The sequence below is a fragment of the Peromyscus californicus genome, unplaced genomic scaffold (assembly GCF_007827085.1).
Source record: "Peromyscus californicus insignis strain IS unplaced genomic scaffold, ASM782708v3 Scaffold_5__1_contigs__length_169319896, whole genome shotgun sequence".
NCBI lineage: Eukaryota > Metazoa > Chordata > Mammalia > Rodentia > Cricetidae > Peromyscus > Peromyscus californicus.
This window is the reverse complement of record NW_026294573.1, coordinates 6,378,661-6,403,515: the sequence shown is the minus strand read 5'-3', so window position 1 is coordinate 6,403,515 and position 24,855 is coordinate 6,378,661. Positions and strand designations below refer to the sequence as shown.

General features: G+C 48.4%; 1 protein-coding gene across 1 annotated transcript; it reads left to right on the top strand.

The window, feature by feature from the left end:
• Window positions 1-9,309: 9,309 nt before the first annotated feature.
• On the top strand, window positions 9,310-23,083 carry Eno1 (enolase 1). Its single transcript, XM_052717316.1, has 12 exons — window positions 9,310-9,848; window positions 12,531-12,624; window positions 14,179-14,274; window positions 15,392-15,450; window positions 17,708-17,777; window positions 17,915-18,048; window positions 19,085-19,307; window positions 20,115-20,312; window positions 21,489-21,690; window positions 21,967-22,075; window positions 22,200-22,258; window positions 22,685-23,083. Exons 1-12 carry the CDS (start codon window positions 9,435-9,437, stop codon window positions 22,752-22,754), a joined length of 1,728 nt encoding a protein of 575 aa, XP_052573276.1. The 5' UTR covers window positions 9,310-9,434; the 3' UTR covers window positions 22,755-23,083.
• Window positions 23,084-24,855: the final 1,772 nt, after the last annotated feature.

The window sequence follows — 24,855 nt, the reverse complement described above, 5'->3', positions numbered from 1 at the left end:
GGTCCAACCAATGGTATTCAGGTCAGTTTAAGCCTGAAAAATCCTTCCAGGAGGGCAGCAGACATGGCAGACCCTCAGAAAGCCCTCAAAGGGAGGCAATTTCTCTGACGGGCACCTTATTTGACCTGTGTGGTGCAAATTCTGAGTCAGCCACTCACTGGAGCCGACGTCCTGCTGAGCTCCAATGACCTGTGAATCTTCAGCAGCTTGCCATTGCTATTTTTATCTCTCATCCTGCCTTTGAGATGGAGATCAGCCTCTTAGGATACCCATTCCACCAGTTGTAAATCCCCCTGGCTGCTCTCTCTTTCACTCTGCATTTCTCTCAGGCCTCTAGAATGTCCCCAGGACTCAGACAAGTGCTATATTGAAATTCTCTCCCACTGCTGCACTTACCTCATCACCAGGAACAAAATAGAGGAGAAAACATCAAGGTTCATCAGGACTTCCATCCACTACTGTAACGGGGCTCGTGAGAAATCTGGGCATTGTTACCACCTTGCTTAAGGAATGTCAGATAAAGCATGGGATTGAGGACATTTGGTAACTGGACTCAACTTGTGATACAATGTAACCAGCTGGAGACATTTGGTAACTGGAACTCAACTTGTGATACAATGTAACCACCTGGAGACATTTGGTAACTGGAACTCAACTTGAGATACAATGTAACCAGCTTTTTGCTTGGCAAACTTTTTCCCTCTAGCTACAAACTTGTTCTGGAGAAAAAACGCAGGAGTAGGTAGCAGCCACAAACCCTGAGACTGCAGCTCTTAACTCTGGGCTCTTGTGGTCTTGAGCTAGGAATGTACATTAACGGACTAAATTTCCTTCTGAGTATATCATCCCAATCCAGGGAGCAGGCCAGCTTCAGGCTGAAAGGTTAGGGTGAGGATGGGGAGGCAGGATGCCTGAATTGCTCCCTGACCTCATCCCAGCACTTCCACTTTTACAAGCATCTATAGCTTGGTCATGAGTAGCTCTGTGGTAGTAGGTTCAGTCCCCAACACCAAAATGAAGAACAACAGAAATTAGAGATAATGGGGATGGGAGCAGCCTTGGACTTTGTGACACTTGTGAGTTACACATGTGAGCAGCATGGTCCCAATAGGTAATCAAGCTTCCTCAGTAACATTATCTGGCTATGACAGATAGAGGGAGACTTTTATCATTATCTTGGGCTCACCGGAAACTTTGGTAGAACCCTCCTCTCAGTGGACCACGCAGGGCAACTGGAGTGGCAGTCTTTAGAATGCTGAGAAAATGGAGGTGAGATCCCACAGGGGTGAGTAGAAAACTATCATGATAATCTGCTTCAGCTGCTATTGTGAGGTGCCAGCTCCTTCCAGGATGGCTTCCCAACCTGTTGATAGCAGCCACCTGGAGCTGGTACAGCTCAAGCCCTGGTCTGCAAGTTTAGGGGTATCACACATTACCAAGAAAATGCATGCTGTGAAGCGGAAGCCATGGGAGAATGGGGCAGAGCTCTCTGGCATCGTGGTAGACAGGCTTTCCTCTGTGGCCTGCTGAGACAGAATGGCTGAAGGTGGCCTCTTGCTGGTCCAGTCCCCCATCACCTGCCCTTCCCACCTCCATTATCTCCTGTGAGGGGATTCAGCTCCCTGGGGGCCACCTCTTGCTCTGTAGCCTTTACTTTTCTAGTATCAATCCCTTCTCTTCATTCCCTTTACTCAGGGTCCTTGGTGAATGCATAACTTGGCCCTTTAAAAAACAGACTGTATTTTCCAGTCGTCTCCCCAGAGGCATTCCTTGGCCCAGCCCTGTTTCCTATAGCTTAAGTCAGCTTTGAAGGGGCTCATGCAGCTAGACATGCCGGCTTTTGCCTGTAATCCCCGGACTCAGGATGCTAAAATGGGAGAGAGAGCTGAGTTCCGGGCCACCCTGCGCTAACCCAGGCCAACTTGACTTCACCACCACCCCCAACCCCTGCACACAAAGACACCAGTGAGGCTGTTGCCCTACTGAGTGCCCTCAAAACCATCCCAAGGGCAGAATGTTGGCTGCAACTCATAGAGACAAAATGTGTTTGTTTTTCCTAGTGGAAGACTTGGGAAGGGTGATAGTAATCAACGGGAATTTGATTTCTAGAAAAAGTGCAAGGAGTTGGATTTTATTTTTCCATTAAAAAAAACATTTCTCTGGGTGTGCTGGAGAGATGGCTCAGAGGTTAAGATCACTGACTGCTTTTCTGGAGGACCAGGGTTCAATTCCCAGCATCCACATGGCAGCTAACAACTGTCTCTAACTCCAAGATCTGACACCTTCACACATACATGCAGGCAAAATACCAATACAAACACACACACACACACACACCAAAACCACTTCTGTGTGTGTGATACATATGTGTATGAACATTTACATATGTGTAGGCACACATGTGTGGTGGTATAAATGCACACAGATATGTATGCATGTAGGAACCTGAGGTTCATGTGGGAATCGGTTTTCTTCCTTCCACCATGTGAAACTTGAGGTTCAAACTCAGCTGTTAGTCTTTGCAGCAAGCACCCTTACCCATGGAGCCATCTCACTGGCCCTATTTTATTTTTTTCAAACTGAATCAGAACTCAGATATTTTGCTGCAGGAGATATATATAAAAAGCTAAGGATACTTCACGTAATAAATTTGAACACAAGTCTTCTGCAGGGCCCAGCAAATTGCTCTATAGGCAAGGATGACTTTGAACTCCTGATCCTCTACTTTCACCCACTGATTGCTGGGCTTATAGGTAGGTGCCACCACCCCCAGGTTATGCAGTGGGTTTTGTGCATGCTACAGAGGTATTCTACCAACTGAGCTTCATGGCCAGCTCTAGGTCCCACTTTCATAAAGAGGTATGTTACTTTCTCAGTTGACCAGAGGTTTCAGCCAGGTGGGTCAGAGGCCACACAATGGCCTTCTTTCAGTCCGGTGTCCAGGTGCAGACACCCTGTAGTGCTTTTAAGCATGACATTCTGAAGACTGGTTACTCACTTCCTCTCCCTGTGCCTTTGATCTGCCACTGCCATACAATTGCCCAACAAGTTCCTGCAAGTGAGAAATAACGACTAAATGTCTATAACAAGAACAACCCTGTGCTGACTGCAGACAAATGTGAGCAGGACCTGGAACAAAGCCTGGAGACCCTTGGAGACAAGGCAAGAAGCAGCTCCTATGCCCGGGCCAGCGGGGTCCTCAACGGGGACCTAAAGGGAGGGCCGGCGAATGAGAGGGACAAGAGACACAAAGAATGAGAGCAAGACAGGACGTCTGATCAAGCTCCAAAATTTTATTTTTCTTTCAAGGCATATATAGGTAGGCAAGGGGTTGCAAGCAGGAAGGGACTTAATTATGGGGGATGCAAGCAGGAAGGGACTTAATTATGGGCTGTTCGGCCAGCAGGGAATGTTGCTCTGAAGGTTATCTATCTACCCTTGTCTAACTGCCTAATTGCTTAACTGCAGCTCATTCACCTGATATCTGAGAAGAGGTTCTAGTATTTGTGGGAAGAGGTTCTGGTGCTATGGAGACTTAAGCAAGGCCTAGATCTAAGAAAAGAGGAGAGAAACCCAAATATGGCAGCATGTGTGTCAAGGGTCGCTTAGGCTTATGGCTCCCGTCATCTCCTCCCTTTTAATTATTTATGTAGGTCCAAGGTGGCGGTACAAATTTGCCTGGTGGCAATGGGCATTAACCAAGGAGGGGAAACATTGCCCTGATCCTCCCAGTTTATTATAGGTGTCTTTTGCTAGAGGAGGGGCCCTGGATGTATTTTCTTTTCTTTTTTTTTCTTTTTTTCTGTTTTTTTTTTGAGACAGGGTTTCTTGGTGTAGTTTTGCGCCTTTTCCTGGAACTCACTTGGTAGCCCAGGCTGGCCTCGAACTCACAGAGATCCGCCTGGCTCTGCCTCCCGAGTGCTGGGATTAAAGGTGTGCGCCACCACCGCCCAGCTGTATTTTCATTCTTAGACACCAACCCCTATGCAATCAGAGATATTCCTCGGGGGACCCAGAGGCATGTCCCACCTTTTTCTGCTGTCAGCAGGTCCAAGGCCCATCGGTTTTGTAGGGCAACCTGTTGAGAGAGGTTAGCTGCCTCTGAAGGGAGGACAAGGATGATGCAGAAGCCTCAGTTGTTCGGATAGGTGAGCCTTTGTTATGAGGGAGTGACCCAGGGCTCCTCCACCAGGCCTGCAGAGACCAGGGGGGTGGCAAGGGAAATTCCGGCCACAAGGGGCAAGAAGACAGCTCTTTTTTGCTTGGGCTGGGGGCCAAGTCCCAAGAACTCCACATGAAACCTGAGCATAAGTTGCGGGACCAGAGTAACAGGTAGGCAGAGCATGTCCTGTAGGATAGGGATGGTTAAATTTTTGGATAGAGTGCCATTGCACCAAAAGAAAAACCCAGGGGGGGGGGGGCAAAAGGATGACTGGGTAATATGGTCTGGTTGCAAGAGGGAAGGGAAACCTTGGAAAAGCAAAAATCAAACTTGGAGTGGCCTGGGTCAAGAAACAAGGGTACTTCAGGGATGGGGCGGAAGCCATGGGAATTATCAGTGGTGGTGCAGTTAAGGACCTGAGGCAGGAGCACTGCTATCAGGGGAGGATGCCCCAGGGCGGCACATAGGAAGCACTGTGAGAGATTCCCAACACCAGTAACAATGGCAAACATAAGGCCTTCTCAGAGGAGGGAAAGCCAAGAAAATGGAGAGGAGGGGGATGATATTTGTGTCATTAAATTTTTTTCCTGTATAAGGATATTTTGATGGACGGTAGATTGTACTTGTACATAAGAGTGCCAAATGTAGAGTCTGGAGCTAGGCCATCTGGCCATTTGGGTCATGTACATGGCTCCTTCTACTGGACTAGTCCATCACGAGTCCCACGGGTCCCGAACCACTAGGGAATATCCTGTAGATGTCTTATAAAATTTAGGGCCGTTCCATTCTCTCCCAATTACCTGTCCCTTAGCAGAAGAAATGGCATCATGAATTTTGCAGCAAGAATAGGGAAATCCTACGCTTTCCTCCCTCCAATAAATTTTGCAATTGTGGGCAGTCTGACCCCACCCCCAGAGAAGAAAAAGAAAATTTGTAAGTGGGAGATATAAACTGCAGTCAGGTTGTATTCCTCCCAGTCCTTCTTGGCTTGTGGGCATTGGCAAATTTTGACCTCCTGAAGCTTATAAGAACCTTCTTAATAGACAAGATCTTAGACATGTTAATAATATAACAGTGGTGAACTTTATCAGAGCAAAATTATGAATCCTTGGAGCCTCAACAAAACATCAGGATAGCCAGAGAATGAAATCTGAAATGTGTCATTTATATATCTCTCAAGTCTCATATATCTTTTGACAAAAATTAATAAAATACATTTAGAACAGAATTATTAGTTCTAATCATATTTCTATAAGTTGATATTATTGATGAACAGTTCTTCAAAAGGGTCTGGAATTGTATCAATTTATTCATATTCAAGTCTCAATATTTAAGAATTTAGAGGTAAATAACAGCCTGTATTTAGACTGGCAGCTTTAGAGCGCCTTTGTCCTGCTGCTGCCTAGTATATGGTGTGACCAGACAATCCAGGATTCATAAAGGCAGGTCAGTGTCCTATAAAGACATGTATCCTCCTCCTGACATTATGAAAACATCAGGACCTTTTTAAATACCAGTGAGGAGATCATAGAGGCTTAGGTGTAATTTTGTGGCTTGGCTTGATAGTGATAAGGAATACTTTAGTGGGGGATATGAAAAATTAAGCACCAATTCTTAAGAGCTCTTGAAGTATATGTAAGGCTGTTGTCTATATATGAGTTCAAGGCATTCCTAAAATTAAAAAGCAGTGAAAGAAATGGTGTATTACTTCTTATTTCATAACCATAAATCATAAGGACGTAAGCCTCATGGGTGAGCTTCCATAGGGACAGAATTTATAATTTTTGGACAGACATATGAAAAGGTGCCAGTATATCCTGTAGAGCTATCTGCCATTTTAAAGACTCACAAGTTTCATAGTTTGATATAAATATAATATCATCTGTACAATAAATGTATTGTAAGATATATATATATGTAGCTAGAGTTTTCCTGCCTGGCCCATAGTCAGGACAAATCTCTGTCAGCCGCCAGTCCCACAGCCGCTCAGACCCAACCAAGTAAACACAGAGACTTATATTGCTTACAAACTGTATGGCCGTGCCAGGCTTCTTGCTAACTGTTCTTATATCTTAAATTAATCCATTTCTATAAATCTATACTTTGCCACGTGGCTCGTGGCTTACCAGCATCTTCACATGCTGCTTGTCATGGCGATGGCTGGCAGTGTCTCCTTCCTCCGCCTTCCACTTCCCAGAATTCTCCTCTCTCCTTGCCCCGCCTATACTTCCTGCCTGGCCACTGGCCAATCAATGTTTTATTTATACAGAACGATATCCACAGCATATATATTATTAGGTTGGGGGACTGTGAGGAAGCTATAATTGACAGTTCTGATAGTTAATCTGTATATATAATGAGGAACTTTGCTCAATAAATGAGTCCTGGATAAACAGAACTTGCATTTCCTGCTCGTATGTCAGCTTTGATCTCCATCATGGCAGGGGAGTAGGCCAGCTAAAAGTGAAATGCTGACAATCTTTAGGTTAAGGAGGTATGGTAAAGAAGCAATCTTGTAATTTTATAACAATCGTTATTTTGATTCCTAGGGATGGCCATGGGAGATGGCAAGCCAGGCTGTGAGATTCGCCTTGGCTCTAATAAATTTTATTTAATTTCTTAAGATCTTGTAACAGTCTATAAGCCTGATTTTCTTTTATTTAATTTTCAAAATTTTTTTTAGAGATTTATTTATTTATTATGTATATAACATTCTGCCTCCATGCATGCCAGGAGAGGGCACCAGATTTCATTATAGATGGCTGTGAGCCATCATGTGGTTGCTGGGACTTCAACTCAGGACCACTGGAAGAACAGTCAGTGTTCTTAACCTCTGAGCCATCTCTCCAGCCCAAGCCTGATTTTCTTTTTCTTTTTTTTTTTTTAAAGATTTATTTATTTATTATGTATACAGCATATATGACTGAATGCCAGGAGAGGGCACCAGATCTCATTACAGATGGTTGTGAGCTACCATGTGGTTGCTGGGAATTGAACTCAGGACCTCTTAACCTCTGAGCCATCTCTCCAGCCCCTGATTTTCATTAAACAACAAATATTGGGGTGACTCAAGGGCTGGTTGGAGGCTTTATATGCCCTATTTTTAAGTTTCTCCTCCACCAGACAGGTCACAGTTACAGTTCTCTCAGTATTTAAAAGCCATTGTTTGATCCAGATAGGAGCATTAGATTTTCCTGACTTTCTGGCTACATTATTAGCTTGACCTAGGCCTGTAAGAGAGGAAGGAGCAATAGTCGTCTTAAGTACCTGGCCATTCTTTTCCTGAAATATAAGAAACATCCATGCTTATGTTTAGTAAGCCAATTATCTTCTTTCCCTGTATTTTAAGTGTTTAGTTGATTTGGAATATTTAATTTCCTGAACCCAGAAGGCCATATCACTAGACTCCACTCCAGCATGCGTGTGTCAAGGGTCACTTAGGCTTATGGCTCCCGTCACTCGTAAATTCTGAGAGCTCCAGGAATCTTGCAAAGGCAGCTGCTTGAGATCACGTTCTGCTCCAGATTCCTGCCTGATTCGCTGGGTCTAGCAGACAGCTGTTAGAAGTGCTGTCTTATTCTACGTTTATCTCTCCAACCATTTTAGTGTAAAATGAAGAGGTTGTCTGGAGCCCTCTCAGGGCCAAAGCCTTGGAATCACACAGAAAACAGAGCTCAGAGTGTCCCTCTTCTTACAAGGCTTGGGAGAGGGAAGTTTGTTGGTTTAGCTGCTGAGTCATGGGACAGGGGATATTCCATTTATGCAGCCAGCACAGTCAGGGTATTATTGGTGAAATCACAAACTGCTTGTGAAATTCCTAACATTCGTTAATGAATCATTTCACAATTCCCTTGTTGCTTCTTTGTTAAATTTAATCCCAAAGATCTTGCTTCTTCATCAATGGAAACTTAACACCTTGGACTCCGTAAGCCTGAGTGAGTCCTTCCACCCTTTGGAAACCTAGGTCAGGATCTGCCTGGAGCAAAATGCTAGCGGTTAAGAGACAAATGCAGCTTCCTGTAGCTAATTAGAAGATATAATAACCAAAGTCAGCAGCACATTTCAGTCTCTTTGTGAAAGACAGTACGGAAGGTATAGAAACAAATGACATTAACTTCCAGGAGAAACAGAAAGTAGGAAGAGAGGTGCGGGCTTCAGTCCTGCCGTGGAGAAGTGTCCGCATTTCAGGAGTTGCAAGCTGATTTAGGTAGTGTTTGAGACAAGATGGTCTTCTCGGTAGCCCAAGCTTGCCTCAATCTGAGTTTTTTTCCTTTTTTATTAGTATTACATTTTGGGGTGGGAGATGGAGGTCAGAGGACAATTTGCAGGACTCGGTTCTCTCCTTCCACCAGAGCCATCTCACTGGCTCTAGGACAGTTGGCTTATTAATAGCTATCAGTATTTTTCTCTCTTTTTTTCGTTGAGACAAGAGTCTCATCGTTTTGCCTTCTCTGGCTTAGAACTCATGTAGACCAAGCTGACCATGAACTAAGAGATCTGCCAGTCTCTGCTTCTCCAGAGCTGTAATTAAACCACAGGTTTACTTTCTGGATGGAAAAGGAAAATGACTCCACCTACTCCTTCAGGTCACTTGCCACATCACCGCGGAATATAGTACTAGTCTAGAGGTCAGACCTACATAAAACCCCAAACTCTAAACACAAGTATAGGTCTCAAAAAAAATTCAGGTAAGTTCGATATAGTCCACACGTAGAGAGGAGAAAGAGCTATTAAATCTTTCAAAAAAGGTACGTTAACAGGGAAAAAGGATTAATTCGCACCGAGGGGGAGCACCGGCGACAAGAGAGTTCTAAAGAGTAGGGTGGAGTAGCTGGGCGGTGTAGCACAAGGGTACTGCTTTTATTTAGGGTAAATAAAACATTATGGGAAAGTTTGCTTTCCTTTGGCTTCCTCTGTCTGAGACTCTTCACAGAAAGGACGAAAGGACAGGGTCACCTTGGCGCATGGCACGAGAGTGGATTCGCGGGGGGAGGGGAGGGGAAGGAGCACGCAGTGCGCAGGCGCAGTGTCCTATCCTCCCTCCCCCCCCCCCCCATCCCCACTCTGTTCCACGCGAGTGAGGCTTCCACGCTGGGGCTTAACGTTTCCACCCTGCGGAGGTCTCCCGCACTGCGGGGTGGGGCGGGGCAAGGCCCACGGCACGGCCGGGCCGGCAGGGTCAACAAGATCGTGGGCTGGCCGTGCGCGCTGCCGCCGGCACCACACCGACAGCGTGTGGAACAAGTAATACGTGCGGCGGGCCTGAGGCCGCATGCCGGCCGTGACGCGGCGCCCCGCCCCTCATCCGGCCCCGGTAAACCCCCAGCTAAGCCCCCGGCTCCCAGCGAGAAGCCCGCCCAGCCACCCAACGATGCCACAGGCCCAGCCAGCACCGAATGACCCCGCCTCCGGGCCATCGCCCCCAGGCTGTGCGGGCCAGGCGGACACCTCAGTCACGCTCTTCTTCTGGAGTGATAGCACGCGGAGCCAATGCCAAGACAAGGAGCACGAAGGGCGGGCCCAAAAGGCGAGAAGTGGGCGGGGGCTCCCGAACAGCGGACGATGTCGAAGTGGGAGGCGCTTAGAGCAGCTCGGGAACAGGGTCGCGCGCGCGTCTCTCCTACACGCTCTCCAGGGTGTTTGCAGAAACATCTGTTCGTTTCCTGCACAGCAACCCGGCTGCAAGGTAGGGTTCGGGTGCAGCTTGAGACGGTTCGCTCAGGAGCTCTGTTTGAGGATCCGGTGGGCATGTTCACCCCCTACCCGGGGCGCGGGCCGGGGACCCAGGGAGCACTCGGGTCAGCCTCGTGGAAGGGCGCCGGCTCTTGGAAGGGGGATGGGGGGTGCAAATCCACCTGTTAATACGCAGCTACAGGCTTGCAATTTAACTGGGCTCCCAAGCCGACAACAGCAAATGCAAAACATGGGCAATCGTCGCCCTGCGGAGTAGAAAAGTGCTATTTTGTAGCTAAGTGGAAGGCTTTTGAGGGAGAGAATGGCTTGACCTCCTGATACTTAAACCATTCTCAAAATGGAAGGGCCTAAAACAAGGATGCCTAAGAGGCAGAGCCTCCACGCCCAACCTCCCGGCATATTCTGCTTGGGCTGTGGCTCTTGGACCGCAATCTAGCGTCACTGGGCGGGAGTGGTCCAGCTCATCTCTGTTCCGGTATACTCCTGACCGGTTACGTGCTTATTCTAGAGGGACCTGCATCAGTTCCATTGGAAAATTGGTAAGCCCTTAGGAGACCTCGCCCCAGTTAGGCAAGACCTGCGGGCTTCCTGGATGGCCGTGAACTGACCTTAAGATGTATTTAAGAAAACTTCCTGTTCGTTCTGGCCTAACCAGCGTGGTCCTTTGGTTTTTGGGGGCGGCCAGGGCCGGCGTGGACTGATACCCTGACCTCTAGGTCCACTTTTCTGCCCCTGGTCTGGCGTACAATCCAGTTAAGAGACCTAACGGGTAGCGGGTCAGCTTTTATCCTGGAAAAAGACGCTTCCTGCCCAGTTTGACGATCCGAGTGAGATACGCATGTTGCGAGGAGAGAATCAACTCCTACAAGTTAGTAGTCCGACTTCTACAATGCGCGGTGGCACGTGGGCGCCCCCACCCCCACTCCCGCCCCAAGTAAATGAAAAGAAAACTAAAATGTCTTCGAGCCAAGTATGGTGATGCACACATGTAAACGCAGCAGTAGGGAGACTTCGGCAGGAGGATTACTATGAGTTCGGATCAACCTGGCATACATAGAATGTGGGGCGTGGGGAGGAAAGACAAAGAAGAGAATGGTATTTAAACCCAACCTGGTATAAAAAAAAATGTGTTTGAAGCATAAACAGTAAATCTTTGATGTTTTGAAATGGAGACTTTGTAACAGAGGGTAAAAAGTAGATACTTTTTTCTTGATTAGTGCATAAAGGTCCTTTGTCTCACAAGACAAAACCACAGAAGTGGCTTCTCAGTTGAAACAAAAAGATGCCTTTGCCACTACGGCCCTTGCCAGAGAGGATGTGGGGAAGCCAGCTAGACAATGGCTTCTGAACGCTCATTTGGCCTCACGTCTCATCCAGTTTAGTTCCAGAAGCTCTTAGAAACCTTCTTGGAAACCCTACAAGGAAAAAAGTAAGCAAGGGGGCTTGCTTTGAAGACTTGTCCACTAACCCTCTTCTCAGGGTGATTACTAATTAAACCTCTTTAGTGTTTTGGACACCTTTTGTTTTAATAAGAAAATGCCTTTTGAAAGAAATACGAATCAGAAGACATCGCTATTGCCGAAATATGGCGGAGGGAGTTGACCACCCACGTGCTAACCAGGCTAGCAGACATGTGCCACCAGACCAGTTGGTACTGATGATCACAGACCAAGGAATTAGGACTTCCTGTCTCACAAATGCAATTTCTTATTGGTTATCAAATTCTATCAAGTAAATAGGCTGCTGTTACCATGGGGGTACAATCTGAGTTAGGCTTTTTTCCGCTCACAATTGCACTAGTTTACAATGCCAGATTCCCCTCCAGTCTGCAGGGTTTTTTGTGGGTTTTTTTTGCCTAATTTTACATAGTTTAGCCTGTGACCTTTGTGACTTTCCTTCATTTTTTTTTCCCCAGTTCCTTCTCAGGCCTTGGGTGTGCAGCTGGAGTACAATCTCCAGCTTTTTTATTCTTTCCCCCTCCTGCCCCTTGGTAGTGCTGAGGAATCCAACCTAGGGCTTCCTGATCATGCTAAGGACACATTTGCAATTGAATCACCACCACCACCCCCATCTCTGGGGGATGTAGCCCAGCCTGGGTTTTGAGCATGCCACGTGAGCACTAAGCCAGGCCCTTAGCCTCCAGCCTTCCTTTTTTTTTTTTTTTTTTTTAAACAAAAATTTTTACTTATTTGGGATGTACCAAAGCGCACTTTGGTTCCTAGAACAATTTGCAGGAGTGATTTGGTCATTGTACCACGTGGCTTGAAGCGGCAGTCCTTGGTCTGATTTTTTTTTTTTAAATTTATTTTAACTTTATTTTATATGCATTGGTGTGAAGGTGTCAGATCCTGGAGATCTGAACTTACAGACAGTTGTGAGCTGCCATGTGGGTGCTGGGAATTGAACCTGGGTCCTCTGGAAGAGCAGCCAGTGCTCTTAACCAGTGAGCCATCTCTCCAGCCCCCTTGGTCTGATTTTTAAGGACTGGTTCTCACTGCCTTTCAGCAGGCCACACCTAGCCTCCCCAACCCCCCTTTGATAAGCAGGCTTCTTGTATGTAACATTTAGCACATAATTCTCCGTTCAGTCCAGGATCCCTCAGAAGTGATCTCTTGAATGAATTAACATTCTGTGTTATAGTTTATGAAAAGTATGAATTGTTTTTCCCCTCCAGAAACAAACCATGTCTATTCTCAAGATCCATGCCCGAGAGATCTTTGACTCCCGTGGGAACCCCACTGTTGAGGTTGACCTCTGCACCTCAAAAGGTATGTGATGTGCCCACTTTTTCCATGGTTTCTTTACCACGTATCATTGCTACCCCTGACCACCCCTGAGCCATATCTCAAGGGACTGTCCTATCTCCTCAAATTCCTCCTGTCCCAGGTGTCCCTCTACTGAGAGTACAGGCATGTGCCACCATGTACAACTCTGCACCTGCTGTTTAACCAGGATGGATGCGGCTTGAGTGGATCATTGGGGCAGAGAAGGAAAGTGAGGCCTTAAGCCCTTTCCTAAAAGAGGACCGTCCTTTGGTTTCGTAGCAAAGGGGGCAATAGGCCATTCCCCCGACAGGATGAGGAAAGAGATGAGGGACAGATGTGGTGGCAAGTCCCTGGTGGGGCTTTGGGACAGTCCAGAAGCTATTTTTAGAACTTCTCAATGGACTAGAAATATAGGCGGCAGAGAACTTGCCTAATGTTTGGGAGGTCCTAAGTTCAAATCACAGCTTTGCAAAAAAAAAAAAAAAAAAAAAAAAGCTTTTACTCTGAGGCATTGGCTGGGTGTGGCAGCTAATGCCTTTAATCTCAGTACTTGGAGGATTGCCAGTTTGAGGCCCAGCCTGGGCTACATAGCAGGAACCTGTCTCCTATTCAAAAGGAGTCCTGTGCTGCTTCCAGTTTAGTCTTCAGAGATAATGTAGTGGTTGTCGTGGAAAGGGACCAGAGGGAGACATGTTTCACAGTCGTGCAGAGCACACCGAGACCTGCCAGTCAGGCTGAGTCATTGTCTGAGTCACACGTCCCCACCAGAGCCCAGCCCTTCCTGCCCATCCTCCCAACCCTCTGCAAAAGAAGGATCCTCAAATCTTCAGCAAGGCCCGGCTTATGTGCAGCTTTGGCCCTGCTGCAGGGAGGGCTCAGCTGTATCCTGGCTATGTGTTTCATGGGGAATACCAAGGATGCTAGGTTCCATCAGGTATCACATACCGAGAACTGGCACCATCAGCTGGTGCAACTCTCCGCTTGAAAATTGACTTTAACAAAGTCAAGAAACTAGAAGCTGGGAGAGGGCATCAGATCCCACTAGAGATGGCTGTGAGCCACCATATGGTTGCTGGGAATTGAACTCAGGACCTCTGGAAGAGCAGTCAGTGCTCTTAACCACTGAGCCATCTCTCCAGCCCGGAATTTTATCTTTTGTCTAAATGCTACTGAGAGTTGAACTCTGGCCTAGGCAAATATTCAGTCTGTGCTGGAGGGAGAACTGACCCTTGCCTCACCTAGGTCAGAGCCCTATGGATGTACAGGAAGCTGGGGTGGCTTGTACACAGACTACCTTGCAGACACCTGAACATCTATTTGGATCTGTACTAGACTCAATGGAAAGAATGCTCTGCAAGGATGTCTGGCTGAGAGGAAGCACAGTGAGGCTAGATGCACAGACTGGGGGCGGGGTCTGATCTCTTCCTTTTTCAGACAAGTCTTGCTTTAGTCAGAATTGGCGTCAAACACACAGAGATCTGCTGCCTGGCCCTCCTGTACATTGGGATTACAGGTGTGTTCTGTATTCTTAATTGCTATTTCCCACCTGTTTTGCAGGTCTCTTCCGAGCTGCCGTGCCCAGTGGTGCCTCCACAGGCATCTATGAGGCCCTAGAACTCCGTGACAATGATAAGACTCGCTACATGGGGAAGGGTAAGGCTAGGAACTCACACCCAATGTCCACACACCAGCCCCTCTTGCCCTTTTCCGGGTTTCACTCATGTTGCTGAGCACTATTATCACATGGAAAGCTGGCAGGTAGCTTGCTGATGCCCACATTCCCAAGCCTGGAAACGGCATGAAACACTCGTTAGTTTTATGTGCATACCTCTTCCTCTCTGAAGGATCTGAAATTTGGAAACCACTGCCATTTTCAGTGGGGGAGGTGCTTGCCATCAGTGGAGGCATGCAGACAATTCTCTAGTCTGCTTTTCTGTTGCCCAGCAGACAGGCACAGCCTGGGCATATCAGCCACACTCTGGCTGTGTGCAGACTGACCTAGGACCTTGGTGAGTGAATGGAGTCTGCTTGCCCAAGATACAGCAGAGGACCCAGAATTAGACCCTGCCTTCTTCCCTAGTGTAGTATTAGCCCTGCAAGGTGTATGGGGGTCTTTCCAAAGAAACTGAGGACCATAAAGTGTTACTGTGACCAATGTTGGCACAGTAGTATGTTGAGGCAGCAGCTGAGAAAAGGACTCTGCAAGAGAGGGAAGATTGTGTTCACTGGACATTGTGAGAGCTTGTCTCCTCAAATACAACACGCAGTCCCTCACTTGACAGGCCTCTCTATGGACAGCCCGCTCCAGCCCCTAACGGGCCAGCATTTAGGAAAAGTCTGATGTCTGAAGCTACCCTGCTTCCTCTTCCCTCACTTTCTTTCCTCTGAAGCCTGTTCTCTCCTGAGTTTCTTCTTCCTTCTCTATTCACCTCTACTGGGCAGGCGTCTCGAGACCTGTTAAGTATGTTAATGAGTTCCTGGCACCAGCCTTGTGCACACAGGTAACACGCCCGCCCGCCCGGCCAGCCTCCTAGGTGTGCAGCTGGTCTTCCGGTGCATGGTCTTGAACTAACGTCCCTCGGATCATTCTGGGCTGATTGGTGTGGCTCTAACCCCCTGGGGTCCTAAGGAAGAGCACTCAGACTGGGCCAGGAAGCCTCTTTGTGGGGGTGGGGTTTGACGTCCTGTGGAGGGTCTTTGGTGGGCTTCTGGGCCCACAACGCCAGTGCTCCAGCAATGCTGTCAGTAATTTCATAATTGTTCCTTCTAGGTGTCTCAAAGGCTGTTGAGCACATCAATAAAACTATCGCACCTGCTCTGGTTAGCAAGGTAGGACCCACCTCCTGGTAACTACTGGGTATCCGTGCCACCAGAGCAAATCCCAGGCCCAGGGCTTTTCTTGATCACAGGATAGCTTTTTCTGAGAGCTTTAAAAGTTCAGAGTATTCCCTCTCAAGCATGAGTCTAACGTGCCTGCTGCCTGTGTGTCAATGTTGCTTCTGACATCACCGGAAACTGGATGGGGCGGGGCAGGGTGGGGGTGGGAATACTTGGCATTGTTCTCTGTGCTGTCTTGACCTTTGGGAGGTCATGGTCCAGGTTTTAACAGCAGCTTTGTGGGACGTTGTCCATGGTAGACACATAGACTTTGGATTTATTGCTCTATTGGGTTGGTTTAGGTAGTGACTGGGACTTGGGATAGGGCTCAGGTGATAATGTACACAGATGTAAGAAGCCTGAGCTTCACCGGTAGTGGCAGTTTAATCCCAGCACTCAGGAGGCAGAGCCAGGCTGTGAGATTCCAGGAGTTCAAGGCCAGCCTGCTCTACAGAGCGAGATCCAGGATAGGCTCCAAAACAACACAGGAACCCTGTCTGGAAAAAAGAAAACAAAACAAAAAGCCTGAGCTTCAATCCCAAGCACCACAGAACTGGTTGTGGCAGCTTGCGTCTACAGCCTGGGTGCTTGGGGGACAGGCAGGACTCCACCCCCCACCCTCTAGTGTCTAATGTCTGCATAACATGTGCAGAGCCCTGAGTTCAGCCCTTTCCCTGCTTTAAAAAAACTCATGTGGGGGCGGCGGCGGCCAGGACCTGTGACTCCTGCTTCAGGAGCTCCAAAGCCCTCTCTGGACTCTGTAGTCACCCTCATACACAGCACACATTCAGACATAATATGAGGGTTTTTTTTTTTCCATCTTAGTTTAACCTGGTGTTTAAAGCAGGGTTCAGGACTGCAAATCTGCTGTGGATGAAATGGGTCTGAAGGGACCAATGGCCCCCAGCCTTACCCAGAATCCTGCTGTGGTCTTTTCCAAGTCCCTTCTCAGGGAGCAGTTGGCCGTACTTCCTCCTTCCTGTTTTGCTAACATCTAGTCCCTCCATCGTCATTTGTCCCCAGCAAGCCTTTGTAAGCTGTAATTAGTTCTGCTTGTCTGGTCCCCAGACAGTTGCTTGTTACAGCTGCCTGTGCCCTCTGCTCCAGTCTCCTGGGCACGTCCTTCTACCCCTTCGTCCCCAGGCCTTCCCCTCACACTTTTACTCTTGGGGACACACACTGGAGCTTAGTTCTGGTGGTTTGGCCTCTGGGAGCTCTCTGCTTGGGCAAGCGCTTTCTTCCTTCAGCAATGTCTTGTCAAAGCAGCCAGATGGCAGAACATTCCACACGGCACCACGGGGTTGTGATTCTTTCTCTTAATTAGTTCCTATATGAACAATATTGTATAGAAAATTAGAAGGATGCAATCATGTACATGAGTTGTACTTGCATGTATATTATGCAACACATGCATGCCTGGTGCATGGGGAAGCCAGAAAGTAGCTTTAGGTCCTATGAAACTGGGGTTGTAGACAATGCTGAGCCGCCAATGTGGATTCTGGAAACTGAACAAGTGATCCTGACATCTGAGCCATCTCTGGCTCACCAAATACCATATTTACCAACCACATTTTTTTTGTTCTTTCGAGACAGGGTTTCACTGTAGCTTTGGTGCCTGTCCTGGCTCTCTCTCTGTAGACCAAGCTGGCCTTGAACTCAAAAGAGATCCACCTGGCTCTGCCTCCCAAGTGCTAGGATTAATGCCACGGCCTGGCTCAACCAAATGTTTTGATGGGTGATTCTGGACTGTCTGTGTAGCCATACATTCCCCTCATCTGTCGTCTTGGTCAAAAAGGAAACCTTAGAGGTAGCCTCTGCAGGGCCCTGCTTGTTTGAACAATAAGCTTTATTGCTTAGTTTCTGTCCAACTGTAATAACATTTCATACAGCACATGCCACACACATCTGCTTGTTTATGTGACCTTGACTCCCTAGGTAGACTATAGTCTATTGTAGATCCAGGGAAATGCCTGAAGCTGTTGATTGGAACAAGTAAAATGTGGTTTTGTTTCCTTTTGCTGTACCCTATCCTCTTTGGAGCTGGGGACTAAGCAGTGTTTTAAGCATAGGGAATCTGCTGAGCCCCTTGGCCTGCAAACAGACTTAGTGCACAGGCTTGCCTGGGACTCCCACCCTTCTGAAGTGCTGCTTGGTGTGAGAGTGGAGGTCGAGTGATGCTTTAGCGCTCATCTTCCTGTCTCCCCCATAGAAACTGAGTGTTGTGGAACAAGAGAAGATCGATAAACTGATGATTGAGATGGATGGCACTGAAAATAAATGTGAGTTGCGCACCCCAGGGTGGGGACGTGGTTCGGGAGAGGCATGGGTTCTCTAGAGGACCTTGAGTGTGTAGCAGGCAACTGGGAGAAAGGCTGCTAAGAAATGGCCTCCATTCATCATGTTCGTTTCATTCTAGCCAAATTTGGTGCAAACGCCATCCTGGGAGTGTCCCTGGCTGTCTGCAAAGCTGGTGCCGCAGAAAAGGGAGTGCCCCTTTACCGTCACATCGCTGACTTGGCTGGCAACCCTGAAGTCATCCTGCCCGTTCCAGTGAGTGGCTTGTTGAAACTTGCTAGAGGTTGTCCTCTCCATTTGGTGCCTGCTGCAGTACGACACTCCAAGAGAAAGCAAGTTTAGGGAAGAGAAGTTTGTTTTAGCTCCTGATTCTGAATACAGCCCATCCTGGCAGGGACATGGCTACAGCAGGGCGCGGCACGTTCACAGTCAGGAACGAAGCTGGGCAGTAGTGCTGCACACTTCAGTCTCAGTACTGTTCTGACTGAAAAAACACCAGGCTCAATCTGTGGAGTAAATCACTGCTGAATTCCAGAATTCAGAGGGCAATTAAGCTGGCAGTGGTGGCACACACCTTTGATCCTAGTACTCAGGAGGCAGGGGCAGGTGGGTCTCTGAGTTTGAGGCCAGCCTGGTCTACACAGTGGACTTCATGAGATCCAGGGCTACGTAGTGAAACCTGTTGGGAGGAGGTGAGTGCAGACATACCAAGTATGTCAGCTCAGCTAGTCTCTTAGGTAGTTCAGGACCCAGGCCCAGGGAATGGTGCTACCCACAGTGGACTGCTTACACCCACTAGTTAACCTCATCAAGACAGTATCCCCACAGAAATGCCAATAGATGATCTAGATAGTCCCTCTGTAGGAACCATTGATTCTAAATTGTGTTGGGTTGACAATACTAACCATTGCAATTTTGGCTGTCATATCTTGGGGACCCAGTGTCTTAATCTCTTATGTTTATGACTCCCAGCACAGTGCATAAGAAAGCTAATTTTCGGCCGGGCGGTGGTGGCGCACGCCTTTAATCTCAGCACTTGGGAGGCAGAGCCAGGCGGATCTCTGAGTTTGAGGCCAGCCAGGTCTACAAAGTGAGTTCCAGGAAAGGCACAAAGAAACCCTGTCTCAAAAACAAAAAAAAAAAAGGAAAGAAAGAAAGAAAGCTAATTTTCAGGAAAGTCTTGACACGCACTAGGCCAGGCCCGTGTGGACCAGATAGTAGGTAGTTGGTCAGGCTTCGTATCCTACGGCTTCCCGTGGCTGGTGGCTTAGCTCGCCTCTGCTTCTTCCAGGCTTTCAATGTGATCAACGGCGGTTCTCATGCTGGCAACAAGCTGGCCATGCAGGAGTTCATGATCCTCCCTGTGGGGGCGTCCAGTTTCCGGGAAGCCATGCGCATTGGGGCAGAGGTTTATCACAACCTGAAGAATGTCATCAAGGAGAAATACGGGAAGGATGCCACCAATGTGGGTGATGAGGGCGGGTTCGCACCCAACATCCTGGAGAACAAAGAGGGTGAGCACTGAGCTTTATAGGACTGTCCCCTCATACCTGCCACATTGGGGACAGGATCAAGACTGGTGACAGGCTTTGAGGAAAGCAAGAGCTTTGGGTTTTATGTTTGTTTCTGCCATTTTACTGGGGTGGCTTGAGATGGGTCCTAGATCCCCTAGAGCTGGGGTTCTAGATGTTAGTAAGCTGCCATGTGGGTGCTGGGAATTGAACCTGGGTTCTCTGGAAGAGTAGCCAGTGCTCTTAACCACTGAGCCATCTGTCTAGCCGGCAATTAATTTATATGATTCTGCTTTAATTTTGTGATGTGTGCACAGACACATATTTCTTCCACCTTGGCCTGAGGTGTTGCTTGTTGGGCCTGATGGCAAGCACATTTACCAGCCCTCTCCCTGGCCCTTTGTGGCCTCTTTGTCCTGTTTTAAATGGACTTTATTGTGAATTCACCTTCTAGCCGGTAGGGTCATTGGCAGGGGGCAGGAGCCATGTGTCTCAGCTCTTGGCAGCCTTGACTTGAGATGACCCTCCCTGAGGTTTCCCTTTGGATCCCCAGCCTCTGTTCTGTTTGAAGCCAGTTCTCAGGACAGCTGATCTCAGCTGCTTACCATAATTGTCTCTTGGCCAATGCAGCTGCCACGACACTAAATATGGGACCTTTGACCATGAGAAGGACTGTGTGAGTTTGCCACCTATGGCCTTTTGAGCCATGAGTGCCTGACAACCCCAAATGCACAGCAAGGAGAGGGTACGTTCTGCTCTGTGACAGTCCCCACTTGTCGCTGTTCACACGTTTGCCTCATCTCTTCCCAGCCCTGGAGCTGCTGAAGAACGCAATTGGGAAGGCCGGCTACACCGACCAGGTTGTCATCGGCATGGATGTGGCTGCCTCTGAGTTCTTCCGGTCTGGCAAGTATGACCTGGACTTCAAATCTCCTGATGATGCCAGCAGGTACATCACGCCTGACCAGCTGGCTGACCTGTATAAGTCCTTCATCCAGGACTATCCAGGTGAGTGCTCCGAGGCCGCTGTCCCCTTTTCTTTCCCTCTGCCAGCTGGAGTCTGTGGCTCGATCAATAGTCGGGTCTGGGCCAAGAAACTTCACACCATTTCCTGCTGTGGAGATGGGCCCGATTTGGTCAGGGTTAAGCCAAGACCCCGACATGCTCTTCATGCCACTCCTGTCCCCTTCTGACTTTATTTTATGTGCATTTTTATTTTTTATTTTTTTTTTTTTTTTGGTTTTTCGAGACAGGGTTTCTCTGTGTAGCTTTGCGCCTTTCCTGGAACTCACTTGGTAGCCCAGGCTGGCCTCGAACTCACAGAGATCCGCCTTTATGTGCATTTTTATGTGATGTTTTCCCGTGGGTGTTGAGTTCCCTGGAACTGGAGTTAAGTTGTAAGCTGCTATTGGGTACTGGGAATTGGAACCCCATCCTCTGGAAGAGCAGACAGTGCTCTCAGCTGCTGAGCCATCTCTCCACCCCACCCCCACCCCCTCTGTGGAGACAGTCCTAATTAGTGCCAGCTTGTGCCGACCTTAATTTAACTTGGGTCGTCCTGCATGAGCCTCCCTAGTACCGAGATGACAGGTTCACACTTCGGGTTTTCTTTTAGGCCAGATGCTGTAGTACACACCCTTACTTTAATCTCTGTAACCTGAGGTGGGCAGATCTCTGGGTTTGAGGTCCACATAGCAAGTAGTCTATCCATTATGTCATCATTCAGAGGCTGAAGCAGGAAAATTGCAAGTTCAAGGCTACCTTGGGCTACACAAAGACCCTGGCTCAATGCAGAATTAAGACATCCAAGCAGGAGTCTGAGGCATGACGTTCAAGGCTATTGTGGGCTGCAGAGTGACAAGCTGGGGTGCTGGGATAAAGCCCAGGGTCTCATCTGTACCACTTTGGTCCCAGGCCCATCGTGCATCTGAATGTTCAGGTTTGTGCATGTCAACTGCCTAGACATGTAAATACTTCCCTTTAAGGAGAAACTGCAGATCCTGCTATGATGGTGCATACCTGTAATCCTAGCACACAGGAGTCTGAGGCAGGAGGATCACAAGTTCTAGGCCAAGCAGAACTGCACAATAATTTCCCCTTCAAAAAGAGACAGAGAAAGAAGGAAAGGGGAAATGGTTCCCCAGGGGCCACGGCCCGCACCGATGACTCCTCCCTTTTATTTAGTGGTGTCCATCGAAGACCCCTTCGACCAGGATGACTGGGAGGCCTGGAAGAAGTTCACAGCTAGTTCAGGCATCCAGGTGGTTGGGGATGATCTCACGGTAACCAACCCTAAGAGGATTGCCAAGGCTGTGAGTGAGAAGTCCTGCAACTGCCTCCTGCTCAAAGTGAACCAGATTGGCTCTGTGACCGAGTCTCTGCAGGCGTGAGTAGCCCTCGGGGTGCTTCTGGGACTGGTGATTCCAGGTGACACTTCAAGTAGATGGTGGCAGCCAGAGGGATGTGGCAATCAACACTAGTTGCCTGATCCTCACTCCCTGTGGCTTAGCAGAGGCCTGGGGAGCTTGCTGCCAGGGTGTGAGCCTGAGGATGAGGACACAGGAGGGCCAGGCACTGAGGCTGTAGCTCAGGCATGGAGACTGGTCAACAACACAAGATGAGGCAGAGTATGTCACATAATCTACTTGTGCTCTTTCTTCAGGTGTAAGCTGGCCCAGTCCAATGGTTGGGGCGTCATGGTGTCCCATCGCTCTGGGGAGACTGAGGATACTTTCATCGCTGACCTGGTTGTGGGACTCTGCACTGGGCAGGTAAGAGCTGCCTGCCTGAGTGCAGTTAGTTAGGGGTGCTCTTGAGCTGTGAGGGTGAAGGGCTCGACTTTCATTCATGCTCTCCGCTGCTTTTGTAATGATGGTTTTTGCGTTGTCCCTCCAGATCAAGACTGGTGCCCCATGCCGATCTGAGCGCCTGGCCAAGTACAATCAGATCCTTAGGTAAAGATCCTTTCTGGTGACAGCAGGGAGCAAATGGGTGGGCATTTGGTGTTGGAATCCCATCCTGAACAACAGTTGAGACAGATCCTGTGGTTGGTGGTGTGCCTTAAAAGCAGGTGTCTGCCATGTGAGGTGCTGCCATTTTCTGGTGCAAGGCAGAACAGGCCTCCATTGAGGGTCTAGTATATTAGGAGATGAGAGGGCTGTCTCTGATATTAGGTGTCAGGAAAGCTGAGTGACTGCAGTCTGTGCCATTCTCCCAGGTGTAGCCATTATCTCACTATGTAGCTCAGGTTGGCTCAAGCCCATGGCAGTCCCCCTGCTTCCACTTTCCATGCACTAGAGTTAACAGCCGTGGGCCACCACACCCTCTGCACCGGGAACTGACTTTGCCCTTCTTTTTTTCTTTCCCTCTTTGTTTCCAAGAATCGAGGAAGAGCTGGGCGGCAAGGCCAAGTTTGCCGGCAGGTGCTTCAGGAACCCCCTGGCCAAGTAAAGTGTGTGTGGAGATCCCTGGAGCCACCGGCTGCTTTGACCCTGTCCCTGATATCAACGAGGCGGCTCAAAGCTGGCCCAGCGCCTGTCCCTCCCATGCCGCCGCTTCCTTAGACGTCCTTAGACAGCCACACCTGACCACCTTGAGCCTGCTGGAAACCCCAGCTTTGTAATCATGTGATTGGTCTGAATCATTGTTTCTGTCACCTCACTTCCAAGCTAAGTGTCTGAAGCCCATTGTAATCTTTAGGGTGGCCGCAGGTAAGATCCCTGCCCCAGCGGTTCTACATGCAAAATAAAAGCCTCAGTGACCCATAAGCACTGCCTGGAGTCGCGTCTGTAATGTACTACATCTGGGTAGGAAAGTCTGCAGGACCTTTGCGTCTGTCCTAAGTAAGGTCAGCTGGGGCAAAGAGGAATTGAGCTGCCAGGCGGAAGGCATCAATGCAAAGCTAACCCACAAATGATGGAAGGACTCGCAGCAGGTTACCAACCATCCTCGATAGAACATGATTGCATTTCTTCATCTGTCCAAAGGGATCGGCAAACACATGATGCCACAGCCCATGTGGAGTTCAGAGAAGTTATTTTCTACCCTAGTCTGGCGCCCTGAAGTGGGATCACGTTCTGGTCACTGGGTGGCAAGCACCTTGACCCACTGAGCCATCTTTCCTGCCAGAGCATGATTAAAAGGTGGTGTGTTGAAGGCCAGCCAGTGCTGCCCAGGGAGATCCTGTCTGCTGTGAGAAGGGAGGGAGCATCTCCTTTAAAGGTATTGAAGGACTTAGGCACACAAAGGGACACAGAAATCCTTAAGCAAGACCCTGAACCCAGTGTGAGGAATCCTGGTATTTAAAAGAAGTGGGCTGACAAGGTGGCCCAGTTGCCAACAGAGAAGGGACTATTGTCCCACAGTTATCTGGCCAACATTCAGGTTCCCATGCACATACAGAAAACTCAGTTTTCCAAAGTGTGAGGTTACATAGATTGGTTGCTTTCAGATGGGAGTTCTGAGGTTCTATTCTGCCCAAGTTCCCAGGTCTCCCTGTTAGGTAGACATCAGCCTATGGAACAAGTCCTCTAGGGTGACCTTCGTGACCAGTTGTTGTGGACCATTCTTGATGAGAAAAGAGTAGCCCCACCCATTACCCCCACCCTTAGGTATACCAGGAATGTTGAGGATTTCTTTCTGATGATGGGGAAGTCGCTTAATGGGAGGGGAATTTGCCTAGCATGTACAAGGCCTGGGTTCAAAAGTTAGGTAGCTTTAGTAATAAGTTGCTTTTAACTGCTACAGCAACATGGTTTCACAATAATAGGTCAGTGTTTGAGAAATCAGGGACCCTAGGCAAACAGTTAAACCCTTCCACACACTTAAAAAATAATAGTTTCACACCATCCCCCGAAAACAGAAATAGCTTTATAAGGTTTCAATCTCAAAGCAGATTCCAAAGCTAGGTGTACCCCATACCTGTGATTTCAGCACATGGGAGGCTGAGACAGGAGGACTGCTATAGGTAACGCCACCTTGTCTGAAGATTCTAAAGAGAAGTCACAGGTGGGTCTGAAGCATTGTTCCTACTATAAGTAGCAAGTTGGCATTCCAGTGGGTTTTAGTTTATGTTCAGATGGTGTACCACTATCTCTAGATTGTAACCAGGATGACCTTGAACTCAGATCTACAGAGTATGCCAAACAACTTTATTTTACTATTTTAGATTGTATGTTTCTGTCTACTGATAATGCACATGTAAGTTCAGGGACCCATGGAGTGTGGAAGGGGGTGTCAGGTCCTCGGGAGTTGGCATTTCAGGTGGTTGTGAACTGGCTGGCATAGGGGCTACCCACTGAACATTGGTCCTCTGTAAGAGCACTAGACTCAACCACTGAGCCACCCTGTGCCCTTCATGGTTTACTGCAGGCATTTCTTGATTGCCAGATAAGAGCAGTTATCACTTTAGATTTGGGTGTTTTGTTGCCATGTGTGTGTGCACCACATGTGTGCCTGGTACCCGTGGAAGCAGAAAAGGACATTGGAGCCAGGCAGTGGTGGCGCACACCTTTAATCCCAACACTCAGGAGGCACAGCCAGGCGGATCTCT

Bases quoted from the DNA above. Each gene is read 5' to 3' on its own strand.
- Eno1 (XM_052717316.1), top strand. From the start codon at position 9,435: ATGCCGGCCGTGACGCGGCGCCCCGCCCCTCATCCGGCCCCGGTAAAC. The intron at 20,313-21,488 runs GTGAGTGCTCCG...CCTTTTATTTAG, and splicing joins CTTCATCCAGGACTATCCAG to TGGTGTCCATCGAAGACCCC. The intron at 22,259-22,684 runs GTAAAGATCCTT...TTTGTTTCCAAG, and splicing joins AAGTACAATCAGATCCTTAG to AATCGAGGAAGAGCTGGGCG.